Genomic DNA, 12682 nt, shown 5'->3' with positions numbered 1-12682 from the left:
ATAAAAGCTCCCGAGTGGCGCAGTGGTCTAAGACACTGCATCTCAGTGTAAGAGGTGTCACTACAGTGCCTGGTTCAAATCCAGGCTATATCACATCCGACCATGATTGGGAGTATCCCATCAGACGGTGCACATTTGTTTGGCCGGGGTAGGCCATCATTGTAAATAAGAATTTGTCCTGAAGTGACTTGCCTAGCTAAATAAAGGTTAAATACATTTTTAAAAACTGATCGAATTTCAACCACATAAAATAATTATGCATCCAAGCCAAAGTGAAATCTTATCAGCAACATGTTGGTTTGTTTTCACAGCTTTCTATTTCCTTACAACCGGTCAAACTGATGTCATTCGAAAATCAAAAAATCTATGTGTTATTGCATTTTCCCCCCGGTCCCTAAAAGTCTTTCAGCCCCGAAAGAAGCAGAGATGACAGAGAAACCTGCCAATATATTGAAGCATTCTATCAATTTATATCAACATTATTCTGGTGAGCAGGGGTTTATTTAGTCCTCTAGGGCAACATGTAAAGACAAGAGAAGCTGCATCTATGTAATTATAGGTAAGTTGACGAACAAATAGCCTACCAAAATGTCGGAAATTATAAGCAGAAACATATCTAAACCAGGCAACAACAAAAAATGCTGCACCCCCTGTCAAAAGATCTTTACGCCGTCTCTGACTGTAGCCAACAGAAGATGTTCTATATCAGTGGGTTAGGGTCGGGTGTGGGCCTCAGATGTTCTATATTAGTGGGTTAGGGTCGGGTGTGGGCCTCAGATGTTCTATATTAGTGGGTTAGGGTTGGGTGCGGGCCTCAGATGTTCTATATTAGCGGGTTAGGGCCGGGTGCGGGCCTCAGATGTTCTATATTAGCTGGTTAGGGTTGGGTGTGGGCCTCAGATGTTCTATATTAGCAGGTTAGGGCCGGGTGCGGGCCTCAGATGTTCTATATTAGTGGGTTAGGGCCGGGTGCGGGCCTCAGATGTTCTATATTAGCGGGTTAGGGTTGGGTGCGGGCCTCAGATGTTCTATATTAGCGGGTTAGGGTCGGGTGTGGGCCTCAGATGTTCTATATTAGTGGGTTAGGGCCGGGTGCGGGCCTCAGATGTTCTATATTAGCGGGTTAGGGCCGGGTGCGGGCCTCAGATGTTCTATATTAGCTGGTTAGGGTTGGGTGCGGGCTTCAGATGTTCTATATTAGCGGGTTAGGGTTGGGTGCGGGCCTCAGATGCTCTATATCAGTGGGTTAGGGTCGGGTGCGGGCCTCAGATGTTCTATATTAGCGGGTTAGGGTTGGGTGTCGGCCTCAGATGTTCTATATTAGCGGGTTAGGGTCGGGTGTGGGCCTCAGATGTTCTATATCAGTGGGTTAGGGTTGGGTGTGGGCCTCAGATGTTCTATATCAGTGGGTTAGGGTCAGGTGTGGGCCTTAGATTTCACTTTATCATATATAGTCGGGCCGGTTGTGGGCGGGTGCAGTTGACCAAACAGCTGACCCGCGCACGACTACTGTGTGTGGTGCGTGCTTGCATGTGTGTGTGAATGTAGATGCATGTGTGTGTGTGTATGTGCATGTGTGTGTAGCTGGTCAGAAAAGGGCAGATAGAGCCCGAGGCAGGGGGGAAGGCTCTGGCTGGTTACTCAGTTTGAATCAGATCTATTAGTTCTGGCCCATTGTTCTCTGTCTACAACACTGCTCCTTCTGGGACAGACGTCTGTCAACCTATCACATCACTGGGCTTGTCCGTCCGTCCAGGGAGGTGGTTGTTATGTTATGTGAGTCCTGGGAGAGAGAGAGATAGAGAGACAGAGAGAGAGAGAGTTTGAGAGAGACAGAGAGAGAGAGAGAGTTTGAAAGAGAGAGAGAGTTTGAGAGTTTGAAATAGAGAGAGAGTTTGAGAGAGAGAGAGAGAGAGAGAGAGAGAGAGAAAATGCATGTGCATTTGTGTGTGTGTTTGTAAAATCTAGAGTTGTGTGTGTTTTGTATGTGTATATAAGGGGGTAGTAGAGGAATACATCAATAATTACACAATGAACCTAAGCCTGTGGTTGTGACTGGGCTGTGGCCAGCCAGACAGTACTACCATCTACCATGATGAGATATGTAGCCAGCCAGACAGTACTACCATCTACCATGATGAGATATGTAGCCAGCCAGACAGTACTACCATCTACCATGGTGAGACCTGTAGCCAGGCAGACAGTACTACCATCTACCATGATGAGATCTGTAGCCAGCCAGACAGTACTACCATCTACCATGATGAGATCTGTAGCCAGCCAGACAGTACTACCATCTACCATGATGAGATATGTAGCCAGCCAGACAGTACTACCATCTACCATGGTGAGATCTCTAGCCAGCCAGACAGTACTACCATCTACCATGGTGAGATCTCTAGCCAGCCAGACAGTACTACCATCTACCATGATGAGATATGTAGCCAGCCAGCCAGTACTACCATCTACCATGATGAGATATGTAGCCAGCCAGACAATACTACCATCTACCATGATGAGATATGTAGCCAGCCAGACAGTACTACCATCTACCATGATGAGATATGTAGCCAGCCAGACAATACTACCATCTACCATGATGAGATATGTAGCCAGCCAGCCAGACAGTACTACCATCTACCATGATGAGATATGTAGCCAGCCAGACAGTACTACCATCTACCATGATGAGATCTCTAGCCAGCCAGACAATACTACCATCTACCATGATGAGATATGTAGCCAGCCAGACAATACTACCATCTACCATGATGAGATATGTAGCCAGCCAGACAATACTACCATCTACCATGATGAGATATGTAGCCAGCCAGACAATACTACCATCTACCATGATGAGATATGTAGCCAGCCAGACAATACTACCATCTACCATGATGAGATATGTAGCCAGCCAGACAGTACTACCATCTACCATGATGAGATCTGTAGCCAGACAGCCAGACAGTACTACCATCTACCATGGTGAGATCTCTAGCCAGCCAGACAGTACTATCATCTACCATGAGATCTGTAGCCAGCCAGACAGTACTACCATCTACCATGAGATCTGTAGTCAGCCAGACAGACAGTACTACCATCTACCATGGTGAGATCTGTAGCCAGCCAGCCAGACAGTACTACCATCTACCATGATGAGATCTGTAGCCAGCCAGACAGTACTACCATCTACCATGATGAGATCTGTAGCCAGCCAGACAGTACTACCATCTACCATGAGATCTGTAGCCAGACAGCCAGACAGTACTATCATCTACCATGGGATCTGTAACCAGCCAGACAGACAGTACTACCATCTACCATGAGATCTGTAGCCAGACAGTACTACCATCTACCATGAGATCTGTAGCCAGACAGCCAGACAGTACTATCATCTACCATGGGATCTGTAACCAGCCAGACAGTACTACCATCTACCATGAGATCTGTAGCCAGACAGTACTACCATCTACCATGAGATCTGTAGCCAGACAGCCAGACAGTACTATCATCTACCATGGGATCTGTAACCAGCCAGACAGTACTACCATCTACCATGAGATATGTAGCCAGCCAGACAGTACTATCATCTACCATGGGATCTGTAGCCAGCCAGACAGTACTACCATCTTCCATGAGATCTGTAGCCAGACAGCCAGACAGTACTACCATCTACCATGGGATCTGTAACCTGCCAGGCAGTCCCAACATCTACCATGGGATCTTTAGTTCTGAGAGTTATGTCTGGGATCTGTAGTTCTGAGAGTTATGTCTGGGATCTGTAGTTCTGAGAGTTATGTCTGGGATCTGTAGTTCTGAGAGTTATGTCTGGGATCTGTAGTTCTGAGAGTTATGTCTGGGTTCTGTAGTTCTGAGAGTTATGTCTGTGTTCTGTAGTTCTGAGAGATATATCTGAGATCTGTAGTTCTGAGAGATATGTCTGAGATCTGTAGTTCTGAGAGTTAAGTCTGGGTTCGGTAGTTCTGAGAGCTTTGTCTGGGATCTGTAGTTCTGAGAGTTATGTCTGGGATCTGTAGTTCTGAGAGTTATGTCTGTTAAAAAATGCATCAAGTTTATCAGGAGAAGTGAGAGTTCTCTGTGGCTCATTAGTGTGAATATAATAGAATGCTTTGGCACAGAGTGATTCACACGTTAAAACCAGAACTAGAAAAGCAGATACTGGGCTGTTACTGTCTGCTGATCAAAATTACACTCAAGCCCTGTGTGTGTGTGTAAGCCGTGTGTGTGTGAGCCGTGTGTGTGTGACAAAGAGAGAGAAATATATACAAAGGCTGGTAGAAAAAAGAGGGTGGAAGAGCAGGGCAAAGAAAAGAGATGAGAGAGAGATTTAAAGAGACAGAGGAGGAAATAGAGGACTGTGTAGGAGAGAGAGAGATCAGGCAAGGGAGAAAGAAATAGTGGAGAGAAAGAGAAACAGAGAGACAGAAAGAGAGACAGAGAGACAGAGAGATAGAGAGAGACAGAGAGATAGAGAGATAGAGAGAGACAGAGAGATAGAGAGAGACAGAGAGATAGAGAGAGAGAGAGAGAGAGAGAGAGAGAGAGAGACAGAGAGACAGAGAGAGAGAGAGAGAGACAGAGACAGAGAGATAGAGAGATAGAGAGACAGAGAGATAGAGAGCTAGAAAGAGGTGGTAGATAGTAGATGGTATATAGTAGATGGTAGACGGTATATAGTAGATGGTATATAGTAAATGGTAGATGGTAGATAGTAGAGGGTAGATGGTAGATAGTAGATGGTAGATAGTAGATGGTATATAGTAGATGGTAGATGGTAGAGTGTAGAGTGTAGATGGTATATAGTAGATGGTAGACGGTATATAGTAGATGGTATATAGTAAATGGTAGATGGTAGATAGTAGATGGTAGATAGTAGATGGTAGATAGTAGATCGTATATAGTAGATGGTAGATGGTAGAGTGTAGAGTGTAGATGGTATATAGTAGATGGTATACAGTAGATGGTAGATAGTAGAGGGTAGATGGTAGATAGTAGATGGTAGAGTGTAGATGGTAGATAGTAGATGATATATAGTAGATGGTAGATAGTAGATGATATATAGTAGATGGTAGATAGTAGATGATATATAGTAGATGGTAGATAGTAGACGGTAGATTGTAGATAGTAGAGTGTAGATGGTAGATAGTAGACGGTAGATAGTAGATGGTAGCGAGTAGATGGTATATAGTAGATGGTATATAGTAGATGGTATATAGTAGATGGTATATAGTAGATGGTAGATGGTATATAGTAGATGGTAGATGGTAGATGGTAGAGAGTAGATAGTAGATGGTAGATGGTATATAGTAGATGGTATATAGTAGATGGTATATAGTAGATGGTAGATGGTATATAGTAGATGGTATATAGTAGATGGTAGATGGTAGATGGTATATAGTAGATGGTATATAGTAGATGGTATATAGTAGATGGTATATAGTAGATGGTAGATGATAGACGGTAGACGGTAGACGGTAGATAGTAGATGGTAGACGGTAGATAGTAGATGGTAGATGGTAGAGAGTAGATGGTAGACGGTATATAGTAGATGGTAGATGGTATATAGTAGATGGTAGATGGTATATAGTAGATGGTAGACGGTAGATAGTAGATGGTAGATGGTATATAGTAGATGGTAGACGGTAGATAGTAGATGGTATATAGTAGATGGTAGAGAGTAGATAGTAAATGGTAGATAGTAGATTGTAGAGAGTAGATGGTATATAGTAGATGGTAGATGGTAGAGAGTAGATAGTAAATGGTAGATAGTAGAAGACCAAAGTGGAGTAGTTCTGACCCCACAGTTTAATGCTTGTCGTGGGTGTGTGTGTGTGTGTGTGTGTGTGTGTGTGTGTGTGTGTGTGTGTGTGTGTGTGTGTGTGTGTGTGTGTGTGTGTGTGTGTGTGTGTGTGTGTGTGTGTGTGTGTGTGTGTGTGTGTGTGTGTGTGATCAAACCCAGGAATATGAAGTCAACTCCACATCCCAGCCCCATCTCCATGGAAACTGATAAAGTACAGGGAGAGGACCTTGTACCTCTCTCTCTCTCTCTCTCTCTCTCTCTCTCTCTCTCTCTCTCTCTCTCTCTCTCTCTCTCTCTCTCTCTGTCTCTCTCTCTCTCTGTCTCTGTCTCTCTCTCTCTCTGTCTCTGTCTCTCTCTCTCTCTGTCTCTCTCTCTGTCTCTCTCGCTGTCTCTGTCTCTCTCTCTGTCTCTGTCTCTCTCTCTCTCTTTCTGTCTCCCTCTCTATCTCTCTATCTCTCTCGCAGTGCATGCTGGGAGTTTTTTGGAGTTTGAGTGTTTGGTGTAGAGGTCTCTGTCCTATTTTATTTTCTTGATTCTGTCCTTGGTCTTTCCTTTCAAATGTTATTTTCTATGGTGGAGGGTTAATGCACTATTTGTTTTAGTGGTATCCACAGGTTTTTTCAAGTTAGGGTGGAGGAGGACAGAGTTTTTGTTTCCTGGGGTTTGGAAGGTGTGGTTTGCGCGATGGCTTCTCAGCCTAGCGCGGAGGAGACGCTTTCGATACGGCATGGATTCAGGTGTGTTCCTGAGAACGGAGTTAAGGTGGAGGAGGTTCTGCTCGCGGTCGGTGAACAGGTCGGAGCTGAATTTATACATTCTGCTTCCAGACTGAACAAAGTTGTGGTTGTGTTCATGAAAAGAGCAAATTTGGTGGGTAGGCTCATTGCTAGTGGAATATTTGAAAGGGGTGTGTTGGTGCCAATTTTGCCTCTTTCTACCCCTTCAGGTGGTAGTTGCAAATTTGCCTCAGTTTATTACTTATGATCAAATCAGGAAAGAGCTGAGTGGTTTTGGGTAGTTTGCTAGTGGTTTCCGTGTCAGCAGGTTTTCAGGCAGATGCCGTTAAGCATGTTGTTTCATTCCGGAGGCAAGTGTTTATGTTTCTTAATAACAATGAGCATCAGTTAAATGTGCATTTTAAAGTGAGGCATGGGGACGGGCTCTACGCAGGGTTTGCCAGCACAGATAGTCTACGGTGTTTTGAGTGTGGGGATTTGGGGCATAAGAGCTTTGCGTGCCCACATAAAGGCCGTAGACAAGGTGAGGGCACAAGCGCCAGTGGGAGAAAGGAAGTCTGAGGAAGAGGATAATGAAGAGGCTTTTTTTCAGACTCCTCTTCAATGGGTCCAGAGCTGACAGCCAGTCAATCAGAGGGGTCAAAGTACACGGTGAGGGAACTGACAAGGTTCCTGAATGAGACCAAGGGGAAAAAAGTTAATCTTGAGGATTTTTTTTCTGATCCGAGAAAGTTTGTCAGATCAGTACAACATGGTATGAAAAATGAGGGGCGTAATGTCCTCTCATCCAGGAAACGGTTTAGGTTGAGGAAGTGGGTCACAACAGTGTGTAAGGGTCGACCTTCAGACACTGTTTAGATGTAGAGTTTCTTTTTGGCACTGGGGCTTTTTGAGCTTTGCTATTGGTCTCTTTCTTTGCTGGCTTTTCTCCCACTTCTTATGGACACTCTTTGGGTAGGATTGCTTAATATAAATGGCGCCAGAGATGCGGGAAAGAGGAGTGTTTTGGGTGAATATATAAAACAAAAAAAGTACAGGTGTTGTTTCTGCAGGAGACGCATAGTGATGTGGTGAATGAAGTCTATTGGGAGCTCTGGTGGAAAGGGGCAAGTGTGTTGAGCCATGGGACACATTGTGTAGGGGTGGCAGTCCTTTTTGTACCGGGTCTGTCTGTAAAAATGTGCTCCTCAAAGGAGGTGTGTAGGGGCAGGCTGCTTGTTGTAAAAGCAGAAATTACCAACATGGGTTTTGTCTTTATAAATGTGTATGCGCCTAACACGAAGAGAGAGGGGGGTTCTATTTGGGGGTCTTAGACAGGAACTCTCACAGGTAGCACCTGAGGAGACGCTGGTGGTCGGCGGGGACTGGAACCGTACAATGGATTTTACAAAAGACAGAAATGGGGAAGAGCCTCATTCAGGGTCAGTGGGAGTGTTAAGGGACATCATTAATCAGTTTGACCTAGTGGATGTTTGGAGAACTAAACATCCAAACACAAGACAGTATGCATGGGTGAAGGTTTTTGGGGCTAGGGTGAGTGCAGCCCGACTTGATCGTTTTTACATGTCCAGGAATCAGAGCAATAGGCTGTTGGGTGCTACCATTCTCCCGGTGGGGTTTTCGGATCACCCCATAACCATGGCTCGGCTGTCTATTCCAGCAAGGCCTCAGCAGGCATCCTATTGGAAGTTCAATGTAAAGCTCTTACAAGATGTGACTTCTTGGACAGGTTTACAGAGGCAGCGAAGAGAGGAGTATGAGTCTCTGAGTCAATGGTGGGATGTGGTGAAAGTCCAAATTTGGCTTTTCTGTCAACAGTATACAGCTCTCTAATCCTCAGAGGCTAGGAGAGTATTGGGGACACTCAAGCGTAGTATTACTGAGATGGTGGGGCAAGGCAATGTAGGCCTCCAGGCTAATTTAGCAGAATTACGTAGGGACCTGGGCAGTTTTTTCCAGGTTAAAGCAAAGGGAGCACTTGTAAGAGCTAGGTTCTCCATGCTCAAGGAGATGGATGCACCCAGCTCCTTCTTCTTTGTTTTGGAAAGACAGAGCGGTGAAGCCAAGGGTATGCATTGTCTACGGCTGGGCGGGTGACCTCTGTGGTGAGGGAGATGCGGGAGTGAATTGTGGTGTTTTATACTGAGTTGTATAGGGCAGAACTGTGTGATCCTATGTGTGCTCAGGTCTTGTTCACAGAACTCCCTAAGCTCTCTCTGGCACAGAGGGATGAAATGGACATTCCTCTGTTGTCCCATGAACTGGCAGAGGCCGTAACCCAGATGTCCCCCGGTCGTGCACCGGGGGTCGATGGGCTCCCAGTGGAGTTTTATAAAATATTCTGGGGAATAATTGGACTGGACTTCTTTTGCGTGTTGCGTGAGTGCGCCGGGGTAGGAGAGTTGCCGATGAGCTGCCGTCGGGCGGCTCTGACTCTCCTGCCCAAAAAAGGGGACTTGTGTGAACTTAAGAACTGGAGGCCTGTGGCATTGCTCTGTGCGTACTACAAGATATTTGCCAAGGTCCTCTATAACAGACTGAAGTCCCATCTGGACTCGATTGTACATAAGGACCAAACATATTGTGTACCGAGACGCTCAATCACGGACAACTTCTTAATCAGGGACATGTTGGACTTGTCGAGAGGTTCTAATGTGAACTTTGGACTGGTCTCTTTAGATCAAGAGAAGGCTTTTAATAGAGTGGATCATGAGTATCTGTTTAATGTGATGTCTGTGTTTGGGGAAAGTTTTTTGACCTGTGTGAAGATGTTGTATGCTGGGGCGTCATGTATGGTCAAGGTAGGGAGGGGGGCTCAGTAGGCCAGTCTGGGTGAGGCGGGGCATTAGACAAGGATGCCCTCTATCGGGGCAGTTATCTACACTAGCCATTGAACCTTTTTTGGGCCTGCTACGTAGGAGACTGCAGGGAGTGTGCTGGACAGGCATAGCAGTGTCAGCGTATGCAGATGACGTTTCTGAGATGGCCAGGGATGGTAAGGATATGCAGGCACAGAGACTAGTCTGAAGGTGTACAAGGGAGCTTCATCAGCTAAGGTAAACTGGGGCAAGAACAAAGCTCTGTTATGTGGGGCATGGGGGGATAGGGCCCCTACTCTGCTTCCAGGGGGCTTGCAGTGGGGTTGTGAAGGGCTTAAAATGTTGGGGGTGTATCTGGGCTCAGAGAGGTGGGTCAGGTAGAACTGGGAGGGGCTGTTACAGGCAGTGGTGTCAAGACTGGCCAGGCGGAGGTGGCTCCTGTCCCAAGTGTCATATAGACGGAGGGTGCTGATAATCAACAACCTGGTGGCATCTTCCCTGTGGCATAAACTGGCTGTCCTCAACCCCCCCGCCGGTCTGCTCGCAGACCTACAACGCAAGCTGGTGGACTTTTTCTGGTCGGGACATCACTGGCTGAGGGCGGCAGTGTTGTACATGACCGTCCACGAAGGAGGACAGGGCCTGGTGGAACTGGAGAGCAGGGTGGCTGCATTCTGACTAAAGGCGGCGCAGAGACTGCTGTACTATACTGATGTTGGCTGGAGGGAACCAGCATGCACGCTGCTGAGGAGAGCTGGCGGATTAGGGTTGGACCGGCAGCTGTTCCTCATGAAGCTGGAGAGACTGAGTACAGCAGGTCTCTCAGACTTTTCCTCTGCAGTGCTGAAGGCCTGGCAGCTGCTAAGGCCCACAGGAGAAGGGGCTGTGGAGCTTGGGCTGTGGGTGTGGGAGGAGCCTATATTCCACAACCCAGCCATCCCTATGAGATCGGTTAAGTCGGCCACCCTGCAGAGGGAACTGATGGCAGTGGGTTTACTAAGGCTGGGTGACCAGCGACTGCTGGGAGAGGAGGGGTGGAAAACCCCGGATGTCCTGGCACAACAAACAGGAATAACGTCTCTTAGGCTGCTGGAGAGATTCCTGGAGGAGGTCCAGGAGGCACTGTCTGAGCCCGTAAGGGGGGTGTTTGAGTGGCCAAAGGGGGAGGGGCCATCAATATTTCCGCCACTGCAGGTGACGGCAGAGACTGGAGACTGGCAAGGGGGTCTGGAGGACTTGTTAGATTTTAACACTCCGAGCCTGGGGGAGTTTGAGGGGGTGGGAGGTAAAGCCCTCTACAACCTCTGCATTAAGGTGAGGAACATTAGGAGCCAAACAGGAGTGAAGGCACATCAGTGGCAGGGGATATGTGGGGCGGAGAGTATGGTGGGTTTTAGATGGAGGTCAGGGGACCTCCAGTGGAGGGTTCTTCATGGAGCCCTGGCCACTAACAGCTGGTTGGTACGGGTTGAACCGGGAGTCGGGCAGGGGTGTCCTTTCTGCGTTATGAGAGAAACTGTGATTCATGTGTTTTCTGTGTGCGCCAGGTTAATGCCATTAATGTCTCTGTTGGAATGTCTGTGTGAGAGGTTGGAGGTGGTTTTTACTGTTGGGATGTTTATAATGGGGTACAGGTATTCAAATATGGAAAAGGCCAAATGTGTTTTGTTGAATTTTCTGTGTGCTCAGGCAAAGTTGTCTATTTGGCTAACAAGGAGGAACAGGGTCAAAGGTGGGGGGATAACAGACCCTTTACTATTGTTTAATGGGATGGTCTCTGCGCGCCTTAGGGTGGAATTTGAGTTCTGTAAAATGATAAAATGTGTGGAGATGTTTCAGGAGATATGTTGTGTTGAGGGGCTGTCTGTAGAGCTGGGGAAGATGTTTTGGATATATGGTTGTAGAAATGGTGAGGTTTTGGTTATTGTGATATGTTGTGTTGTTTTGTATCGTGTGGTAGAGGGAAAGGTGAGTATGGTACATGTATACAGTATAGGATATATTTTTGTGTTTTTTTTAAGGGGGGGTGAGGTTTTAATGAAATTAATGTTTTTGTCTCTCTCTCTCTCTCTCTCTCTCTCTGTCTCTCTCTCTCTCTGTCTCTCTCTCTGTCTCTCTCTCTCTCTCTCTCTCTGTCTCTCTCTCTCTCTCTCTCTCTCTCTCGCTCTCTCTGTCTCTCTCTCTCTCTCTCTCTCTGTCTCTCTCTGTCTCTCTCTCTCTCTCTCTCTGTCTCTCTCTCTCTTCACAGCACAACCAATGCTGCATTATGTATACATTATACTGTATATTTGAGTATGTCCCATGATCATTTCCTGTTCACCATACATGTTTGGCATGACAACGAGTTGGCTAATGCTTAAAAAAGGTCAAAGAAATGAATCTCCTACTAATTCTATTTCTATGATAGCAGTGTTCTATATAGATTGGTCCGGGTGTGACGTCTTCACGGGAGGGGAGTGTTCTGTTGCCAGGGGCGACGGTGATACTCACAGCTCTCGATCTCCAGTGTGCAGTTCTGTTCATCCAGAGGATACCGCCTCAGATCCATCATACAGGCTGCTGTGGTTGTGATCCTACATACACACACACACACACACACACACACACACACACACACACACACACACACACACACACACACACACACACACACACACACACACACACACACACACACACACACACACACACACATAGGAATATAACGTTAGTCTTCAGGTATAGGGAAGACTCCATATCAGGTTTTTTTTTTTACACACACTTCAATCCATATTTTACCAGGTAAATTGACTGAGAACACATTCCCATTTACACCAACGACCTGGGGAATAGTTACAGGGGAGGGGGGAATGCGCCAATGAGCAGTTGCCATACCAGGCGGTGATGCAGCCAGTCAGGATGCTCTCGATGGTGCAGCTGTATAACTTTTTGAGGATCTGGGGACCCATGCCAAATCTTTTCAGTCTCCTGAGGAGGAAAAGGTTTTGTCATGCCCTCTTCACGACTGTCTTGGTGTGTTTGGAAAATTATAGTTTGTTGGTGATGTGGACACCAAGGAACTTGAAACTCTCGACACGCTCCACTACAGCCCCGTTGATGTTAATGGGGGCCTATTCGGCCCGCCTTTTCCTGTAGTCCACGATCATCTCCTTTGTCATTTTCACATTGAGGGAGTGGTTGTTGTCCTGGCACCACACTGCCAGTTCTCTGACCTCCTCCCTATAGGCTGTCTCATCGTTGTCGGTGATCAGGCCTACCACTGTTGTGTCGTTAGCAAACTTAATGATGGTGTTGGAGTCGTGTTT

General features: G+C 46.6%; 1 protein-coding gene across 1 annotated transcript in view; it reads right to left on the bottom strand.

Moving 5' to 3' along the window:
* Positions 1-12113, bottom strand: part of LOC120036676 (gamma-aminobutyric acid receptor subunit beta-2-like) — a 31778-nt gene extending 19665 nt beyond the window's left edge. The window contains exons 1-2 of the mRNA XM_038983064.1: positions 12109-12113; positions 11868-11950 (exon numbers count right to left, since the gene is read on the bottom strand). Coding sequence (XP_038838992.1) covers positions 11868-11950; positions 12109-12113 — 88 coding nt within the window. The remainder of the gene's footprint in view (positions 1-11867; positions 11951-12108) is intronic.
* Between the last annotated feature and the right edge of the window lie 569 nt (positions 12114-12682).

Source organism: Salvelinus namaycush, unplaced genomic scaffold (assembly GCF_016432855.1).
Source record: "Salvelinus namaycush isolate Seneca unplaced genomic scaffold, SaNama_1.0 Scaffold1427, whole genome shotgun sequence".
NCBI classification, from domain to species: domain Eukaryota; kingdom Metazoa; phylum Chordata; class Actinopteri; order Salmoniformes; family Salmonidae; genus Salvelinus; species Salvelinus namaycush.
The sequence above is the reverse complement of the archived record's forward strand: the minus strand, read 5'-3'. Positions and strand labels throughout refer to the sequence as shown.